The sequence below is a fragment of the Giraffa tippelskirchi genome, chromosome 7 (assembly GCF_054371585.1).
Source record: "Giraffa tippelskirchi isolate mGirTip1 chromosome 7, T2T-mGirTip1v1.2.pri, whole genome shotgun sequence".
Classification (NCBI taxonomy): domain Eukaryota; kingdom Metazoa; phylum Chordata; class Mammalia; order Artiodactyla; family Giraffidae; genus Giraffa; species Giraffa tippelskirchi.
This window is the reverse complement of record NC_137281.1, coordinates 147,299,692-147,320,181: the sequence shown is the minus strand read 5'-3', so window position 1 is coordinate 147,320,181 and position 20,490 is coordinate 147,299,692. Positions and strand designations below refer to the sequence as shown.

At 49.7% G+C, this 20,490-nt stretch overlaps 1 protein-coding gene across 6 annotated transcripts in view; it reads right to left on the bottom strand.

Moving 5' to 3' along the window:
- Window positions 1-330: 330 nt before the first annotated feature.
- Window positions 331-20,490, bottom strand: part of IFT43 (intraflagellar transport 43) — a 106,106-nt gene continuing 85,946 nt past the window's right edge. For all 6 annotated transcript variants that reach the window (XM_081509338.1, XM_081509337.1, XM_081509339.1 and 3 more), the window contains 4 exons: window positions 1,589-1,661; window positions 1,270-1,345; window positions 722-784; window positions 331-592 (listed from right to left, as the gene is read on the bottom strand). In XM_081509338.1, coding sequence (XP_081365464.1) covers window positions 473-592; window positions 722-784; window positions 1,270-1,345; window positions 1,589-1,661 — 332 coding nt within the window. In that variant the 3' untranslated portion in view covers window positions 331-472. The remainder of the gene's footprint in view (window positions 593-721; window positions 785-1,269; window positions 1,346-1,588; window positions 1,662-20,490) is intronic.

The following is a 20,490-nucleotide window of genomic DNA, read 5'->3' as shown; positions in this document are numbered from 1 at the left end:
CAAAAGGAGAAAGGCATCCAGCCAGGCCCTCCCCAGGACCCCAGCAGGCAGCTCTCTGCCCCCACAGGTGTCCCTGCATCCAGGCGTTCACAGGGAGATGCTCCCTGGAGCTGCTGTGGCCTCTGTGAACAGAATGGTTTCCAGGAGTGCAAAGCCTTCTCCTCCCCCACCTAGCTTTCCCTCCTGCTCTTCAATGATGGGGCGAGTTCCCATCGGTGGCTCGAAAGATGCCTTCCTTCACTCCTGATGGATTTTTCCAACAGGGCGCTGCAAATGATTGGAAGAGAGGGCTACAGAACAAAAGCAATTTCTTGCCACAGAACGATGCAATTGCTTACCAGAGAAAATATTTTTATTACAAGATAGTCCATATATAAAAATCCTGAGCCACTTGTGAGCTTCTTTAGGTTTATGGCCTCTTCCTCGAGTCCAGAGCAGAGGTGTGCGTGTGTGGGGAGAGCAACCCCCTGGCTCAGGTGTGTGCGGGCTGCCCCACAGGGCCCTCCTTGTCCATCTGAAGCGCGTCCCACTCGCTGAGGAGCTCAGAGGACACCTCCGTGTACAGACGGTCCCAGTCCCAGCTGACGTCCTCCTGCCAAGAGAGGCCTCCTGGGGTGAGACGGGAGAGGCCCTCCCTTCAGGCATGGCCAGCCACCCACCCAGGTCAGCCTCGGGGCCCGCTGCTCATGACCGAGGGGCAGGACCTGCCGCTGCCACCTACCTCTCGAACCTCGTGCTCCGGGGCCAGGACCTTGGTGAGGAGCTTTAGGTCAATCTCTCCATCCTGTGAACATGGTCGGGGGGTAAGGGGTTATGTGTACCACAAGGGGCCTTTGGACAATGACCTCAGGGGACCAGGTTGAGTGGGGTAGAATGTTCCAAACCCAGGCCTGCAGGAACACCTTGTGAAACAGCAAACTTGTGGGTGGACCACATGGCCGCTGGGAGTTGGTGGGGACACCACGATGTCCTACGGGCTGAGCAGTCCTTGGGGGAAAGTGAACACCAGGGAGGGGCAGGCATGATGCAGCACATCTACTGATGCCAACGGGGCAGGCAGGGGCATGGGGGAGACTGGCTCTGAGAACACTGGGATAGGCTGGGTCCAGGGATGCTCTAATACTCGAGGAGGATGTCTCCGGCAAAGGGACTGTTGCCCGGCAGCCTCAGAGACTCGCAGAGGAGGGGCTGCAAGGCCTGGGAGAAACTGAGAAATCCCCGCAGATGTCGATGGGAGCCTGCCCCTCTGTATAGCAGCTGTCCACTCACCAAGGTCTGAAAGGCTGAGTACTTCATGAGGTCATTGTCCAGATCTCGGTAGGTCATTACTCGGTTCACCTGGATGCTGTGGGAAAGACAGAATGTGGGCAGGAATCTATGCCAGCAGTGCTGCCAGGCCGCCATCCCCAGAGCCTCTTGGGCAGCTGGGAAGGACCAAGATGGGGGAAAAAACATGCAATAAAATGGGAACCCTGGGATGGGGCCCATCATTAGAGACATGTGGCTCTCCCCAAGGGGGCAGCATGACTGCTGAGGGCGCCTGGCATGTTCCCCAGCCTCCCTCCAACTTCAGGTGAATATAACATACCTGGGAGGGGCTGCCACCTGCAAGACGAAGTCTTCCTCCTGTACTTCCTCCAGGTCCGGAATAACAGGGATATCTGCAACCAGAGGGTAGGCAAAACTGGTCAGCAGCATGAGCGGGGATCTAGCCTGCTTCCCCACTGATGACTTACCAGCTTCAACACCCTGGCCACGGTGAGGGCTACAGGCTTTGGGGAGAATGGACACTCAGATGGTCTCTGGCCTCCAGGCCTCCCCCACCCCCATTCAGGGTGGTGGAACTGAACTTGAGGTGTGCATGAGAATCGAAGGCAGAACTTCAACAGTTTCCGAATCTCAGGCTTTACCCCAAAACCTGCGGGAATTAAAGTCTCCTGGGTGGGGCTTGGGAGACTGAATTTTTCCGTAAGATTTCTTGGGTGGTCCTGACATTTGGTCCATGTTAGGAGCCACGGGAGTAGCTCTCCAAGGAGAAATGTAAAGAAATGAGAAGAGAGTCCTGGACAGCCCTGGGGGGAAGCGCTTAGAGGAGAGGAAAGAAGAGAGGAGCCGAGTGAGCCTGGCACGGTCAGAGACGGAGGAGCGGGGAACACGCCGTGTTACCACGTGGATGTCTCCACGTGGACGTCTCCACGAGCGCAGCTCCTCACGGCCGAGGCCCACACGCGCATCAGCTTGTCCTAGTCTTCGCAACCGTCACAGCCCAGAGCCTGGATCTGCAAGGTCACTTTACACCTAATGATGTGACCTGGCTTCCCGGCAGTGTCCAGGATCAGAGTCTCCAGTGAAAATGAAGGTCGCTCAGTCGTGTCCGACTCTTTGCGACCCCATGGACTATACAGTCCATGGAATTCTCCAGGCCAAAATACTGGAGTGGGCAGCCGCTCCCTTCTCCAGGGGATCTTCCTGACCCAGGAATCAAACCAGGGTCTCCTGTATTGCAGGCAGATTCTTTACCAACTGAGCTATGAGGGAAGCCCGAGTCTCCATTGACCAGGTCTAATATCTTAAACAATGCTGATTCTAAAGATGACATTTCCCTTGCTGTCTCCTGGAGATTCTTCTTTTCTGAATCCTCTGTATGAGACGGACATACAGACATAGGAGGAGACACAAGGCCTTTCCTTTCGTCCATCTAACAAGCTCATGCAAAGGGAGAAACAGAGAGACGGAGCATCACTTAATAGTGGCGACTTGCTTACAGCAGAAAAACCATCCATCTTCTCGAACACCCTAAAGAAGGACTGCCTTCTCTCAGTGAGTATCACTGACTGGCAGAGGGGGTTTCTTTGTTTTAACCAGTCTGCACAGAGATAAAAAGAGATGGGGCAGAGAAAAAAAAAAAAAGGTGAAGCTGGGAGAGACAGTCTTGGAAGTCTCAAACCAACTACGAATATTAAAAGGAGGAAAAATTCTAGAGAGGCAAGAATAGTGAAGACACCCTTCCTTTTTGCTTCTATGGATTAAATTAACTTTTTTTTTTTTTTAAAGAGACACAGAATCATTCCAAGAGCAGCTGGAAAGGACCCTTCCCACTTTCAGGCTATTCATTATTTAGACTTTGCAATGGTTCTAGTCAACCCTAGCCGGAGTATATATAAATGTCAGTTCCCAGCCTGGTGTCTTTATTACTCCTTCCGATGGCAGAGTTACAGATGTTGTACCTGGAAAGAGAGAGAGAGAGAGAGCATGCAAGGGAGAGACGGAGACATGGAAAATAAGACAGAAAGAGACAGGCAGAGAAAGACAGTGAGTGAAAGGATGAAATAAAAAGAAATGGCTGATAAAAGGGAAATAAAGAAGATGCACACACCAGCCCTGAAATAATGAATCACACTCAGCAAGTCCTCTATCCAGAAAGACGCTGTTCAGAGCTTAGATGCTATCTCTCTATCCTGCTAGAGAATTAGATACAGAATTCTCTAATTTTCTATTTCTTATGCTAATAGAAATTCAGCTCGCTCTGAGCGGATCCAGTCCACTGCTGGCTGACAGCACCATCCCTGAGTCTAGGGCGAGGGGCCTCCCAGGCTGGTGAGACCGCATGGGCCCTGCAGTCGGGCCGGGAGGAAGCTGGCCACGCCATGTGCCATCAGCACGGTGACAGGCCTGGTGTGAGCCAGCAGGCTACTCTTGGCTCTGCTCGGCGTGGGGCCCAGCCTGAGATGAATATTCAGAAGCTGGTAAGAAAATTCCCCCCTTGCTGAGCTTCAGGCTCAGGACTGGGCCTTCCCCAGTCCTCCCTTGCTCTGCAATGTCAGCCTCTGGGTCCTGTCAACCCTGCCCAGCTTCTCCCAGTGCTGAGGAGCTGCACTTCGGCCCGCAGATCGCACCGGGTCCCCAAGGGCTTCCCCCGTTCATCCCCGCCTCCTTCCTCCAAATGCGCAGGAAGACCAGTGGGGCTGGCCCCATCTGCGCCAGAGCGGAGGTCAGCGCAGGCCTTGGCAAAGGGGCCGCTCAGAGGGACGCGGGTGACGCTGGCCACACAGTGGGGTCTCTCTCTAATTGGAAGCCTGGTGCCCGACAGAACCCAGCGAAGCGCCGGAGTGGGATGGAGCCAGCGATGACAGCCAGGCCGAGCCAAGCTGGAGCATTCCGGTGCAGTGACAGCTTGAGCTCATCGCTGCAGAGCCCGGCCATCCAACTCCCGGCCCCGGAGGAACAGGTGGCCGTGGAGCAGGTCTTGGGCAAATTTCAAAGAACTTCCTCATCCTACAGTTTCTGATTTACAGTCACAGACGGGGGCTTGCTTATGAGGACGTGACATGTTCCCAACAGTTTCTGTCCTCTTTGCCTCTTTCTCTCCCCTCAGTCCCACTCCCCCCTCTCTCACACACACATACGCGATGAACCAACCTAGAAAAAGAAAATGGGCTTGAGAAATCAATCTGCTTCTTTACAAAATGACCTGCATGGGACGATGCAGCCGCGCCTGCAGTCAGCGACGTGACCTGTAGGCCTGGCCCGGAGACCCGGTCTGATTCAGGGTGTCAAGTTTAACATCCCGAAGCGTATGATTTTAATAGCGATGATAAGAGGAAGAAAGGAATCTGCTCTAGCACCACTGAAAGTTCAGTCATTCTATTGACTTTAGTCTCATTTTCTTCCATGCTGCTAACAATAAGAACATTAATGGAAACAGTGGGTTTGTTAAGCATGTGGGTAGGACTGCTGTCCAGTGGTTAAGAGTGCAGGCATTGGAGGCATTCACATCCTGGCTCCCCAACAGACTAGCTGTACTCAGGGTCCTCTGTTTTCGGTTATTCCTCTGCCTCCCAGGAACCATAACTAAGCTAAGTCTCTCCCTCACCATACGCCCCACAGGCTACTTCCCTACAAGGCCGTTGGAGCAGAGAGGAAAATGGACCAACACATGAGAGCCCAGAGACTTCCTCCCCTGCTGGCCCTGTGGCGTTAAACCAGCCATGAGGAGAAGGAGGTGGCTGAGATACCTCAGACACCCCCAGGAAAGGGGCTGGCGAGGCAAGAGGGTTGACGTGCCAGCGCCCTGGGAGTGGAGCCCTCATCCTTGATCTTGGTCCCCAAAGAGGGCGCCCCCTCCTCCCATAGGTTACCTGCCACTCTCTTCCACTTGGGCTCCTTAATAACACGGGCCTTCCCTGCTGGGCATTTGCTCTAGGCCTCTCATGTCAGCCGTCTCACTTGCTGTTCACCTGCTTCTGGGCCCCACATGGTGCCCAATTAGCCACATGGTGGGGAAATTGCATTTGTGTGACTCCAGGCACTGTACGGTCCATGGACTTCTCCAGGCCAGAATACTGGAGTGGGAGCTGTTCCCTTCTCCAAGGGATCTTCCCGACCCAGGGATTGAACCCAGGTCTCCAGCATTGCAGGCCGACTCTTTACCATCTGAGCCACCAGGTAAAAGTAACATCATACGTGGTAATAAATTCAAATGCTACAGATAAGTTTGACACAAAAACATCCTTTCCTTATATGAACCCCAGTTGTCTCCCTAGACGTGATCGCTATTAATCATTTCTCATATGTGGTTACTGAAAAGAATTTTTGCATATACAGCACATATGTCCTTTTAAAAATGTTTGCAAATGGCATGCTACATATCCATGGTTCTGTGACTGATTTTTATCTTTCCTTTTCAGTATACAGATTCATCTTATCCTTTTAAATGGCCATCTAGTATTCTATGGGTTTCCCTGGTGGCTCAGATGGTAAAGAATCTGCCTGCAATGCGGGAGACCCGGGTTCAATCCCTGGGTCGGGAAGATCCCCTGGAGAAGGGAATGGCTACCCACTCCAGTATGGTTGCCTGGAGAATTCCATGGACAGAGGAGCCTGGTGGGCTAGTATTCTACTGAACAGATGCTGCATAATGCACTTATTTCAGTCCAGAGAGAATCTAACTTGGGATTTTGTGGGGTGGTGTGAGGGGTGAGAGGAGGTCTCAGAACTTGGACAGAGCAGCTGGAGGATAAATAGCACTAAGTTGGGCAGGGGACAGTGTGCCCAAAGGTGCCAGGAGATGAGGAGCAGTTCGCTGAGGGAGGCTGGTGTGGCTGACGTGGAGGGCGCGGGAGAGAGCCGCACAGAGCGAGGCAGGAAAGAGGGCGTCGGGTGCCTGGTGGGGCAGAACCCGCATCGACCAGCCAGGAGACACGTGCCTGATGGGTGCCTGCTACAGGCAAGATCCCTCCGGAGGCACATTAGGGGAAAACCAAGAAGGACTAAATAAACGTGGACAAGTTGCAGTGGGAGGGCCTGTACACTTACAAAATGATGACAAATGAGCAGAATAAGTAAAATGCACATCCCTTCCTTTGTAGATCATCTGGGAAGTCAAAAGCAGAATTCAGAGCTTCCTACTCTGTCTTTCCATAATACTTTATTCAAGGCCACAGGATGGACCTGATTACCTTGCTGTAGGTAGAGTAAGTGAAATTTGCCCTTGGCCTGCCTCCTAGATGATGAACTATTTTGAGGGTGAAGACCGTGTCTCAGTCACTCCTGCATTCCCAAAGATGGGCAGACTAAAGGACAATCGAACAGAACTGACATCAGTAAATGTCTCTCAAATCTGAAAGCCATACCCATAGAAGGATGCCATGTTCATCTTCTCTAGATCATTCCGGTTGTAGTATAAGTGCTATTGAGTCTCAGAGCTGCTTAAGCAGGATTCATTTCACAAGAACAACCAAGAGCCATCCTTAGACACTTCCTGGGTTTGATGGCATCATAGCAAAGGCTTTGCCTTACTTGAGAGCTTCAAGGCCTGCTGGGAAGGGCCTGTGCATATACAAGAAACGACAGAGCAGTGGGGACAAAGTTACAGAGGAAGGGTCATTCAAATATAGTCCCTATGGACCCCTCGGCTTCCATCCCGAGGCTGGGTCACACTGCCCTTCACCAATCTCCCTGAGCTTCCTCTTGATCTCTGGTGTGCCCCAGTCTTACTACTCTGCTTTCTGGGAGTCCCAGTAAAGGCTTGTTAACGTACAGCAACAACAGTAGGAACTAATTCCAAAGGGAGAGGTTGCGAAATGGAAAACTCATCATGATACGAGTATACCAGTCTGCCAACAGGCCTACCAACCAACCAACCACCAGATGAAACCACAGAAATAAATGAGGGGTGCTTAAATAAATAATAGAAATAAATAATAGAAACACGTGGGAACACTAGCAAGATCAATTACGACTGATTTCAAAGATGTGAGAAGCTGCCATTTGCCCTGAAATCCATTCATTATGGATAATACCATCACACCCGCACACTAAAATGCTAAGTACCCAGGAAGTCCCAGTGGGATCCTTTTCAGCCCCTGTGGCTTGACAACAAGAAGACTGCCTGCCTCTTGCACAAACTTTGGCCCCAGATCGCTGTGATGAGCCTGCCTTCACATCTGGCTGTCGTCTGCTTGTTTTGCTACAAGAACAGAAGGTGATTTCTTGGATTGGACTCCACTTGCGATGAGGGCACCCTGAGCATCACTCAGGCTCTTTCCCTGGAGCATAAATCTTCCTGCAGAGGAAGGAGAGAACAAAGGAGACACCCTGACCTGGCCCCTGGTCCCATCCAGGCAAACATGGTGCATGCAGGGAGCTGCTCCTCTCTGCATTTCTTTAGCTTCTACTCTGTGCTGATGTCCTTGGTTGGGGATTTCTGAACGGGACTCCGTAGTCATGGCCAGAGGGTTTCTAGAGAGCTACATGAAGTCTCTTCTAAACTCTGGCACATTCTGACCTTGATGCCTTAGTAAATGGTACTGGGGTCGGCCTACCTGGCTTGGTCCTTCTAGATGCTCACTGATGACATCTGTCCCTCTTGCTTCACTCACTAACCTCACCCCAGCTCCCCAGGGTAGAGGACCCACACAGCCCCACAGCTGCTCCTCTGGCAGTACCCCGGCCACTGCAGAGCACTCGTGGGCTGCTGAGGGCTCAGGTCCACCCTTTAAGGCACAGCCATGTTCAACAACCAACCCACCTGAAAGGGACCTGACACGCTGCAGGGGGACACCCCAAAAAGAGCAGTCGAGACAATCCCCAATGGTGTGTTCAAAGTCAACAGACCCTCAGCAGAGCTCATGAGTTTTCGAAAGAATGTCCACGGTTCTAGGAGATGGCAACTTTACGCCCGAGATCATTATCATTTTTCTCTGCAGCTGCAAAACTTTGTTTTACTGAATACTGTTACCTTCTGCATCACGTATGGGGAATTTTAAACAGGGAAATGGAAGAAGGTCTGATTGAAGATGAAGTTAAGTGAAAGAAATTGGTCTCATTTAGCACATGACAGGATTCATCTGTGTTCCCAAGTCCACTGAGGTGGCATCATGGGCGTTTCATATTCATGAGCTGCTGCGACACTGTGTCCCCTCATTTACAAAGAGCCGTGTTCAGCAAATTCTGTCCCTGTGGACACTCTATGCATTTCATGGTCTTGTCAGAGAGACATCAAACGCTCCAGTAACCAAATACCAGAAAATGGCTTTAATTAGTGGATCTCAATCGTATAAATAATTTTTTTTTCTAAGTGAAAAAATGGAGCATTTTTTTTTAAAGGGAGAAGAAAAGGGGAAAGCAGTAGGCAACAGGCTTCAAACACCCGAAAGAAGAAGGGGAAGGGATGCTCTCAGAGGAGCTCTGGGCCCTTGCAGTCCCCAGGTGGACTCGGGTCCCAGGGCAAAAAAGCACCTGCGGATCCCAGGCAGGTCTGCTTCATGAAGACGGGTCCCCAGTGAGTCAGCTGGACTCAGCTGGGCCACTGGGCCGGGAGGAGACGGGCAGCCTTCCGAGAAGAGAGGCTGAACACTGTGACACCATTGGCCAGAGGGCCCACTGCAGGGGCTGAGAAACAGGTTCTGACTATGAGCAAAAGATGCACAAGCAGGTCCCTGAGGAAGTCAGTGCCAGGGACAGAAAGAAGATGCCCGTCTCCTGAGGGGCTGGCTAGTGGGGGTGTGGAGGGGGCTTCATCCATATCCCGTATGTGCTGAGAAGCCTCGTGCTTCTACCCAACCACCCCCCTTCCTCATGCTGCTGGGGAAAGAGATCACCGACCTCAAGAAGAACATCAAAACAGCTGGTGTTGAACCTACGTGCAAAGCAGAAATAGAGACAGGGACGTAGAGAACAGATGTACGGACACCAACGGGGGAGGAGGGTAGGATGAACTGGGAGATTGGGACTGACATATATATCAATACATTACTGTGCCTAGAATAGATAAGTAGTGGGAACCTGCTGTATACACAGCGAACTTTAGTCAATGCTCCGTGGTGACCTAAATGGGAAGGAAATCCAAAAGAGAGGGGATACATGTATACATATGACCGATTCATTTTGTTGTACAGCAGAAACTAACACAACACTGTAAAGCAATTATAGTCCAATAAAAACTAAAAAAAAAAAATGGAGCCAGTTGCTCCATCCAGCCCCCCACCTCCCCCGTGGCAACTGTCCTGGCTGACGATGGGCTAGGAAAGCAGGGCTGGGACTGAGTCTGTGTCTGAGACAAGCCGAGTCTCAGCAGGTGTGGTGCTGGTAGGCAGATGGGAGGCTGTGCTGAGTGGTGACTCAGCTTGTGGCCTGCCTCCGGCATGCAGGCCCGGCCTCATTGTATCACCTGCAGGGGGACAGCAGCGCATTCCAGAAGGCGGCTCGAATGCAACACCCCAGAAGGAGATTTGCCCCGTCATCCCAGACAGTTCACCACGGGCTACAGAAGAGTCCATATCGACCACGTGAAGGGTTGTCAACCAGGACTGACCCTTTTGCAGCAATTAAAGGTGGTGTTCCTGAGAGACAAAGCAGACCCAATGATGGTTCTCCACAGGGAAACGCCCCATGCAGCCCAGGAGCCTAATGCAGGGAAGGAGCCGTGTCACCTGAGAGGGTTGACCTCTAGCGAACGCTATATATATGACTTCCCTGGTGGCTCAGATTGTAAAGCGTCTGCCTACAATACGGGAGACCCAGGTTCGATCCCTGGGTTGGGAAGATCCCCTGGAAAAGGAAATGGCAACCCACTCTAGTATTCTTGCCTGGGAAATCCCATGGATGGAGGAGCCTGGTAGGCTCCAGTCCATGGGGTCGCAAAGAGTTGGACTGAGTGACTTCACTTTTGATACACTGGTTACTATCAGTTGAAGGAAATGAAAACAATGAACAGGGAGGCTCCCGGAGCTTCACGGCAGTTCCAGCTTTGATCCGGAGAGACGTGCTAAGCATGAGGAGGGGTAAGGGCCTTTAAAGGTGACGAGGGATGAAGCGGCTGGAAGGGACGGAAAAGGGAGGACCTCTCCGCTCTCTTCAACAAGGCCCGAGACGAGCGAATACGGAATGAATGTGACAGAGAGCGGCCTTCTCAGAGCCGCCCCTAGAAGTGTGTTAGAAACCCGGCATATCTGATTCTATTTCATCCTCTTCGTGTTATGCTGAAAAAAAACAAGACAAACTCCACTGCTTTTATTCTAAATCCTTAGGTTTTGTGTTTTTCCTTATATATATTTATTAAAAAAATGCTCCTTTGATCGGTGCCACCCGTGACACCCCCACATACGGAACAGCTTCTGAGTGGTTTCCTCCGTGCAAGGCCACTGCTGGTGACAGCCAGCTGGTTTTGATCACAGCCATTCCGAATCGGATTTTCATAAGATAGATGAGGAGTCTTACCGCTGCTCTCTCTTATCAGATGCGAAACAGAGGGGGAGGGGGGGCGACGGGTCCTGAGGGAACAGCCCAACAATCAAGGGCTGCCTGGTTCTTTCTCTGTCCCTCCGCTGCTGCAATTTTCAAAGGCGTTTGCCTCGGGCACTTTTAAATGATGGTGTCTCAATTCTGTAATCATCTTTCAAGAGCTTTCTCTTAAAGGGTCTTTTAGGTAAACCCAGTCTGTCAACCACACTTATGGACTCAGGAATCATTTTCCCAATATCTGCCCTCCTGCGTGTGCGTACGTATAGGCGAGTATACCCACACACACGGCGGACATCTGGGCATGTTTAGAAAGCTGGGAGGACCTGAAACTGGAAAGGAAGACCCTACCGGTTGGCCATACCAAGTTCATCTCTTGCTAAGGTAAGAGGGTCCCCTATGACCGCTTCCCTGGATTTCTGCTATACCTAGGCTTTGCTATCTGCAGGTGTTGCAAGGGAAGACTTCTCGCACTGAGGCCCAAGTGATGTGCTGAGTCCCAACCTCAGATGCACAATCAAGCCTGTTCCTTCCCGTTTCACCTAAGTGCTGTCTGGCCATCAGACTTCAAGACGAGTAAGGGCACCACGGCCACCTGCTTGGAGAATACAGTCCCCAGGCCACAGCTGACACTGGCTTTAGTTACAGACTATTTGGAGCAACTCCTACAAATCCATTTGTCTCTTTTAGTTGCAGAGAACACCACGCCTCTTTCCTATACAGTCCCCATCGCTTGAAACAGACATCCTATGGCATCGAGCCTCAATTTCTTTCTAATCACATAAAAATCTAAGGAGCGTAAGATGTCTCCGGGCAGTGGTTCTCACCAAACTGGCTTCATCTCCTCTCTTCCCTCATCCATCATTCCCATCACAGCTCTGTGGAGAAGGACCTGTGTTTCTCCGCAAAGCTGGACTGTGGCTCACAGTCACACCTAGGACCGTCTCACACAGCTAAATGGGATTAGCTTTGTCCTACCCCAATCCTGTCTTTTGTATTCAATGGGGAAAGACCCCAAGGAGTTACAGAATAAATACTCAGGTCTCTATAGTTATTTCAGGGAAGGTGAGCTCTCTTTTGCTTTTGTCTGTGCTTAATGTTGGAAAATTTATTATTAATCACATTCCTCCAAACAGACTATGGCACCACGGGATGCTGATGGAGCCTTCCCTGTGTTCTTGGAGGAAGATCAATACAGGCTGCTTCGTTTACGACAGTCGTGCATGTGTGGTCCAAGACTTGCTTCATCCTCCCCATCCCACCTCTTCAGACAGGGACATCCCAGAAAGCTGCTCACATGAACAAAGAAACTGGCGCCCCAGACACTGGTCACTGTCAACTGCCTTTTGGGCAGAGATGTTCGTGATGGAGAGTTTGGGAAGGCTGGTGTGACCCAGAGATGGCAAGGGACCACCAAGGGGCCTACAGCATGTTGTTCCAGATCTGCCAGTGAGCGGGAGGTCTGGTCAACACTCCAGGCTGTGCTCTGCAGCTGGACCAGGGGAGGTAGGGGACAACTGAGGGGACAAAGCAGAACAACCAAAGTCTGGTTCAAGCTTAACTCCATTTCCAAAACCTGCCCTGACACTGCCTTTTTGAGCGGCAAGGAGAACAGAGCCAAACCAGTCTCTACTAAGCTTGCTGAGTCAAGACATTCCATCAACTCCCAGATACCTACTCTGTGATGGCGTATGCTTTTCCCATAGTGGGATCATGGGACCTTGAACACAAAACCAAGTTAAAACAACTTCTCTTGCTGCATTAATGAAACTTCAGGCAAATTCCCTGTAACTTCTCTGGTGTCTCACTGGCTCTGGGGACCAACCCTGGCCAGACCAACCCTGGCCAAACACACAATGGGGAGCTGTGAAGTCAGCCACTGGGGCCTCAAGAGTTTCCATCTACTGGAGTTCATTTCTCTTTTCTCACAAAGAGTGTGGCTTTCACTGTCTGTCATGGAAGAACCAAATCCAGACTCTTGCTGTGCAGAGCTCTACCAGAGGGCGGACCCAATCAGGAGTCAGGAAACCCGGGTCCCAGGTCTGCCCTTTACCTGCTGACCTTGTGCAATTATTTGTCAGCTCTGCTCCTAAGTTTCCTTATCACCAAAATGAGGTGCCTTCTGTCTCAAAGACATCCTTATTTCTGGGGTGTCCACTGGAATACATCTCATGGTATAATTTTTAAAAAACACCTTACTGTCACATTGGCCTGTGGAGCAGTCTTCCCAAATATTCCAGCTACAGACACCACCTACGTGTCTGTAAGGCAAGCCGGGTCTTTTGTTTAAAGAGTCACTGTATAGGAGACTTCCCTGGCAGTCTAGTGTTTAGGAATCCACCCCCAAGTGTATGGGACCCAGGTTCAATCCCTGTTCGGGGAACTAAAATCCCACAGGCCACGGAACAATGAAGGCCCATGTAAGATCCCTCATGTTGCAACTAAGACCTGATGGAGCCAAAATAAACAAATAAATATTAAAAAAAGAGAACTGCTGTATGGAAAGTTCATTTTCTCTAATGCAATGAGCCTACACAGATTCCTCCTGTGGCCCGCAGTGAATTCAGCTCAGTATTCGCACCATAATCCGACACCCCTGACTGGGGAATCTCTGACGTCCCATGCAGTGTCTGTGATGTCCCAAGTCTCCGTGACGTCAGTTTGTTCACCCTCAGCTGCGTCTCAAGGATGAGACTGGTGGGAGAGCTCCAAGCAGAGCCCTCCACGGCCCAGGGAGCACCCTGTGGGGTCTCTGTTCTTCTAAATGTCCCACGCTCCCTGGTGCTCACACTTCCACCCTCACAAAGCTCTCTTTCCTCTCACCCTAAAACAGGAGCTCCTCTCCGGAAGACCCAGAAGAGGCGCAAGAATTCCTTATTTAAAAGCAATCCCAGGACTTCCCAGGTGGTCCAGTGGCTAAGACTCTGTGCTCCCAATCCAGGGGGCCCGGGTTTGATCCCTGGTCAGGGAACTAGATCCCACATGCCACAACTAAAGATCTCGCCGCAGCAAAGAGTGAATGAACGAATGAATATTTTAAAATGTAATAATAAAAAAGCAATCCCAATGGATCTGATAGAAAATAAAACATAAGATGGGGGAAGAATGGTCCAACCTGAAGATTCTGGTTTATGTCACAGAGCTTTAAAGACCTAGCTTCTCTGGCCGTTCTCTACTCAGCCCAGGTGTTGCTGACAAGACTTCACAGAGAGACGATCAGCAGAGCTGAGGACAGGGGCCAGCGGGTTAATCTGAGAACCAGGAAAGGAGAGCAAACCTGCAACAGGGCGCTGGGAAGGTGAGTGGAGGCCAGCCTCCCAGATAAGCAGGCTGGAGAAACAAACCTAGCGCTTTGACAGTAAAGAGGAAGGTGCTGCAAGCAGGTGATTGGGAGTCATGAAGGCCACGTACTAGCGGTGATGTTCTGGAGCAGTTCGGGCTGTCTAAAATGTTCAGGAATTTCGCATGCAGGTTGTTACATAGAAACATTAGTAAAGATTAAATTACATATTATTGTTGCTGTTCAGTCCCTAAGTCCTGTTTGACTCTCTGTGACCCCATGGACTGCAGCACACCAGGCTTCCCTGTCTTTCACTATCTCCTGGAGTTAATTAAATAGGGCTTCCCTGATGGCTCAACAGGTAAAGAATCAGCCAGCAATGCAGGAGACACGGGAGATGCAGGTTTGATCCCTGGGTTGGAAAGATCCCCTAGAGGAGGAAACTGCAACTCACTCCAGTATTTGTGCCTGAAAAATCCCAAGGACAGAGGAGCCTGGTGGGCTACAGCCCATGGGTTACAGAGAGTCAGACGTGACTTAGTGACTAAGCAGAGTGCCAACACAGCGTAATTAAATAAATCACATTAAAAATAAAGGTGATACTTAGAACTCGCCACTTTCTAAATTTTACTGCGTTTTACTTTACCTATGCTTATGAACTTATTTACATCCAAAGGACTGGTGTGGTGGAAACATGATATACTGGTGTGCTCCTGTTGATCTCTTCCCAGTTTTGTAGTCGCTGGTGTCATACTGGGACCTTGAAACCAGCCATGGTAGGAGTATGTGTGTGTTCAATCACTCGGTCATGTCCGACGCTTTGCGACCCCATGGACTGTAGCCCACCAGGCTCTTCTGTCCATGGAAATTTTTAGGCAAGAATACTGGAGTGGGTTGCCATTTCCTCCTCCAGGGCATCTTCCTGACTCAGGGATCGAACCTTGGGTCGAGTCTCTTGGGTCTCCTGCACTGGCAGGCGGATTCTTTACCACTGTGCCACCTGGGAACTCGACCCAGTGAGGACTTGGCCCCCTCCCCGCCCTGGAGAGCTGGTTGTTAAATCAGCACATCTCTGCTTATTAGTCATGTGACCTCTGTTAGCTATTTAACTTCCCAAGGCTTCAATTTCTTTCCCCGGAAAAGGGAAATGATCACAGTGTCTCCTCGTAGAAATGCTGAGGACTGACTAAAGTATTGCAGGGAAAACCGCACAAAGCCTGGCTCTTGGTAAACACACACGTTAATTATCAATCCCATTTTCCTGTAAGAAGGACTTCTTTTTCCAATCTCATACTAACTATACTATAAACAAAACCAAGCTTAACAAGGCAGACACCAGAGAGGACAGTTACTCCTTAGATTAATGAATCCCACCCCACCCCACCCCACCCCTGCCCTCTTTCCTGCTCTGTTTAGCTAAAAGGAACCCTGGTTAGAATAGTTGTTGTTTTTTTTTTTTAAATCAGGGAGGCAGGACTTCTCTGGTGGTCCGGTGGCTAAGAATCCACCTGCCAACGCAGGGCACTCGGGTTTGACCCCTGGTCCAGGAAGATCCTGCAGGCTGTGGGGCAACTAAGCCCATGTGCCACAGCTACTGAAGCCCAAATGCTCTGGAGCCCATGCTCTGCAACAAGAGAAGCCACCGCGATGAGAAGCCTGCGCACCACAACTAGAGAGTGGTCCCTGCTCCCTGCAACTAGAGGAAGCCCGCGAGCAGCAACAAAGACCAGTGCAGCCCCAAATGAATAAATAGATAAAATTAGGGAGGCAAAGGGACTAGGTTTGGGTACCACCTAAAAGTCCGATCCGCTGTGTTAAGTCTAAGGAGCGAATGCCAATATAATGGAACATTCTGCCTAAGCAAGAGAAAAGAATTGAGACATCAGGGTTCCAATTTATCTGCACTAAAAGAATTCTGCCCACTCTCTCTTTCTCCACATGAAAACTGCTTGGGCTAAGACTGACTGCTGTTTGCACGAGAATGGATGAAAGATACGGTGGCAGAATTAAGCAAGGAACGAGAAAGAGCCCAAAAGAGCCACAGAAAGCCTGGGGACAGAGATGAACAGGGAGAGGGGCAACAGAGCAATAGCCCACTGCAGAGAGCGTTTTTCTAATTCTGCTGACAGTCCAACATCTCACATCTCATCCAACCTCATTGCTGGGATGTGTTCAGCCACTTTTACCTATTTTCCCTGTTGACATGGATAGAAAATTGAGCAATTACCCTTAAACTCAGAGCTCTCAGATCATCCAGATTGTTACACTCGCAGAATTAAGTCCCCAGTTGCCCCTGGCTAAAAGTGGCTCAACTCAGCCTGTCCTTTAGTAATTACACACTTTTGGGATGGCCATGAGGCTTTGAGTATTTTGATTCTGTCAAGACTGGACCCCAGGATACGAAGAGCGCCACCCTCTCCAGTGAGAAGGTGGCATGCCCCAGAGGCGTGGGAGCTGCCAGGAAGAGGTATTGAAAATTCCACCTGCAGTCCTGGATTACACCAAGATGCGATGGTTACATGCAAGAAAGAGCTAATTCTTTTTTTTTTTTAAAGCTCCCGTTTTCAGAGACTCACCAGTCCATTGTTCCATGTCCAGTTATAACTGTTGCTTCTTGATCTGCATACAGGTTTCTCAGGAGACAGGTAAAGTGATCTGCTATTCCCAACTCTTTATGAGTTTTCCACAGTTTGTTGTGGTCCACACAGTCAAAGGCTTTACTGTAGACAATGAAGCAGAACAGATGTTTCTCTGGAATTCCCTTGCTTTTCTATGATCCAGTGGATGTCGGCAAGGTCTTACAAAGGATTTACAAATCGCTTCCTAAAGGCCTAGTCCAACCTGAAGATGCATTTTGTTCTGTTCATGCAGTGACGTTTAAAACTTGTCATTATTTGAAATAGGAATTTGACAACTTTCAGGTCATGCCATCTCCCCTCCAAGCTCACCACAGGCCTCACCATTCTTTATGGTCAAACACACCTGCTGTTTCAAGTGTTTCTATTGTCTGCTGAGCCCCTAGAAACATTTTAGTTCACAGCCTGCCTTGGTCTTGCAAACAGTCCCTCTGCAATACATTCTGGTTAAGCAACAGATCCCCACACCACCTCTGCACAGCACTTGCTCTCTGCTTCTCATTCAAAAAACACGTCCCACCCCAACAGCTCCTTCCTTTCTGTTTTTCTGTTCTCTTCCCTCAGAAGCCTGAGGGAAACATCAATAAACAAGAGGATGTGTTTCTCTTCTCTCCCTCAGCTTCTTCCCCAGGGAAGGAGGAGGAGCACCAGGTATCAAGAGAGATCTAGGACTTCTCTGGAGCTCCAGTGGTCAAAACTCCATGCTTCCATTACAGTGGATGCAGGTCTGATCCCTGGTCAGGACAATTAAGATCCCACATGCTGCCCAGTGCAGCCAAAAAAATAAAAATAAAACAGAAGCAGAAACATTTTTGAAGAGTGATCTAGGGAGGCTGAATGGTGAGAAATGTATCTCAAGAGACATGGCTCCTCAAAGTCTTCTATAAAAGAGGAGGAGGAAAGAAGGCCGGGCGTGTCTCACTAGATCAGAGAATCCTGGAGGGCAGGGGCTGTCTCACTCACCACCATTTCCAAGACCTGGAGCAGCACTGGCCACAGGAGATGCTTCATGAAGACCCCTTGGCTTTCCTCAGTGAAGATTCATCTCCAAGATGCTCAGAGGAGGCCCTGGACCTTGGCTCCTCACTTCTACTCCTGGAGATTCATCTTCTCCTTTGAGATGGCTCGTCAATCACGCAGCCCTACCAAGTACCAGAAGACGGGTAGCCCCTTCCCAGGTGAGAATACACCTCAAAGAATCTGGATGTGATTTTATTAATTAAAAGAATGTATTTATTTATTTGACTGTGCTGGGTCTTGGTTGCTGCATGGGCTTTTCTTTAGCTGCAGTGAGCAGGGGGCTATTCTCTAGTTGTTTTGTGCAGGGTTCTCATTGTGGTGGCTTCTCCAGTTATGGTGCATGGGGTCAAAGGTGTGCAGGCTTCAGTAGCTGCAGCACATGGGCTCTGTCATTGCAACTCCCAGGCTCTAGAGCATAGGCACATGGCCTTAGCTGCTCCAAGGTATGTGGGATCTTCCCGAACCAGGGAGGGATCGAATCCATGTCTCCTGCACTGGCAGGCAGATTCTTTAACACTGAGCCCCTGGAAAAGCCCCCAGATGTGATTTTGTTAAGGGAACCAGTAGGTTTCCTTACAGGTGCCCAGAGATCTGTTTAATGTCATTGCTGAATGAGCATCCATGGACGGTTCAGGGCAATCATTCATGGAGTTTCCCCACCCATTGGTTATTCTAAGTTCAAAGGAGCAGCCTTAACTAGCCAACCAAGTAATTCCCTGAGCAAAGATAATTCTAGAGACTAGTTATATGTAACATATGATTCCTACAGCAAAATGGATTCTAAACATTCACATACAGTGAAATGGACTAAGTCGAGTGTGAAGTGTAACATATGAACTGATTTTCCATTAAAGGACCTGGGATAACTGCATGGAAAACAGATTTATGCTAGGGCAGAGACATACCTCCTAGAAGGTAAAATCAAGTGTACTCTGACAAGAAACGCTTTTTTTTGCTTCAAACTCGCAGAGCCAAAATAAAGGTCAAATCACAAATTTCATATTCCCAGTTTACGAAGGGGAAAAAAATGCCAGAGGTACCGTCTGAAAACAGCAACTTTCTTCTCTCCTTCCTTAATGGAATTGTATCAAGCATCCTATCAATCATGCCAGCACTCTATTTTACACACCGGGGAGCTGACATTGACACAACCGACCTGTGCAAGAAGATGCCAACACAGCGGAGGTCGGGCTATTTGTTATAGCCCAGAGGCCAGGAGCAGGGACTCTGGGCCAAGACATGCATTCAAATCCTGGTGCTGGGCTAAGTTGTGCTAGTAATACATGGTGAACACAGCTGCCTTCCAAATCCTGGTGTTGTCACCTACTAGCTGTGTGACCTTCGGCAAGGCTGCCTTTCTTTGCCTTAGTCTCCCCATCCTTAAAATGGGGATGATGACCGATTAAAATGTCCTTTAACAGGTGAACAGATAACCAAGATGACCAAAACGTGCTATGTATCCATGCAATGGAATATCATCAATAAAAATGAACTGGATAATGATATATGCAACCAGCTGGATGGATCTCAAAATCGTTCTAATGAGTGAAAAAGTCAACCACAAAAGCATACACATGTACGACTCAGTGCATAAAGTTCTAGAAACTACAAGCCACTCTATCATGACAGAAAAAAAAGACATCACAGTTGCCTAGAGACAGGGGCAGAAGGAGGATGGACTGAAAAGAGCGAGAGCAACTTCCAGAGGTGACGGGAATGTTCTGTGTGTTGATGGTGGTGGAGGTTTCACTGGGTATACACAGCTGTAAAAATTCACACTGTGCACTTCGAATGAACGCAGTCTATCGTATGCACATCAGACCTCAATAAAACTGATACTAAAAAAAGCTCTCCCACAGATTTGAGAATTAGATGAGAAAAAAATGTGTAACACTAGGCTTCATAGCTGGCACATGGTAAATGTTTAGTAATGCTGGTGATGGCAGTGGTGCTGGTAGAGGCCATGGCACGAGAACAGAAAGCTCCCCTGGGAGTCAGGACCGGAGTCCCTACTAAGCCCGATGATTCCGTGTAATAGTCCTTACGCCCCAATCTCTCAAAATGTCAAACGGTAGGCCCGGACGACGTGGCATATAGAGACGCCAAAAGTGCAACAATTTGCTTCTAACATGATGACGCCACAATGGCAACCAGCACCACCTTCTAATGATGCAGGTGTGATGTATGTAAACTTCAGTATTCAGAGGGTTTTGCTGTGATATAGTTACTCCTTGAAATGGAGCATTTTCACACAACTGAGGGCTTCCCTGGTGGCTCAGGTGGTCAAGAATCAGCCTTCAATGCAGGAGACCCGGGTTCGACCCCTGGGGTTGGGAAAATCCCTTGGAGAAGGGAATGGCAACCCACTCTAGTGTTCTTGCCTGGAGAATTCCATGGACAGAGGAGCCTGGAGGGCTACAGTCCATGGGGCTGCAAAGAGTCAGATACGACTGAGTGACTAACACTTTCTTTTTCTCCCAATTGAAAAAATGGAGAAGGTAGGATTTCAGAAGTCCTTTGAGGGGAGTTGAAAAGAAGTCCAAGCTAGGGTGGGAAGAGGTGTGAAGAGTTCCAGTTGAGTAAACCCTCTGCAGATCATGAATTCATTGAGCATCCCAGTGTCATCAGCATCACAGTTTTCCAAGCACACTGTATCCTGACCACCTGGTAGGGATCCTGCCTCCTTGAGTCCATTGGCACATCCTCCTGAGTGGTTGCCCTGCGGCCCTCTGTAACCAACAGCTGAAGCAACAGAGTCTCTGAGGACAGGCTGACCCAAAACCAGAGGCTGAAGCAACAGAGTCTGCAAGGACA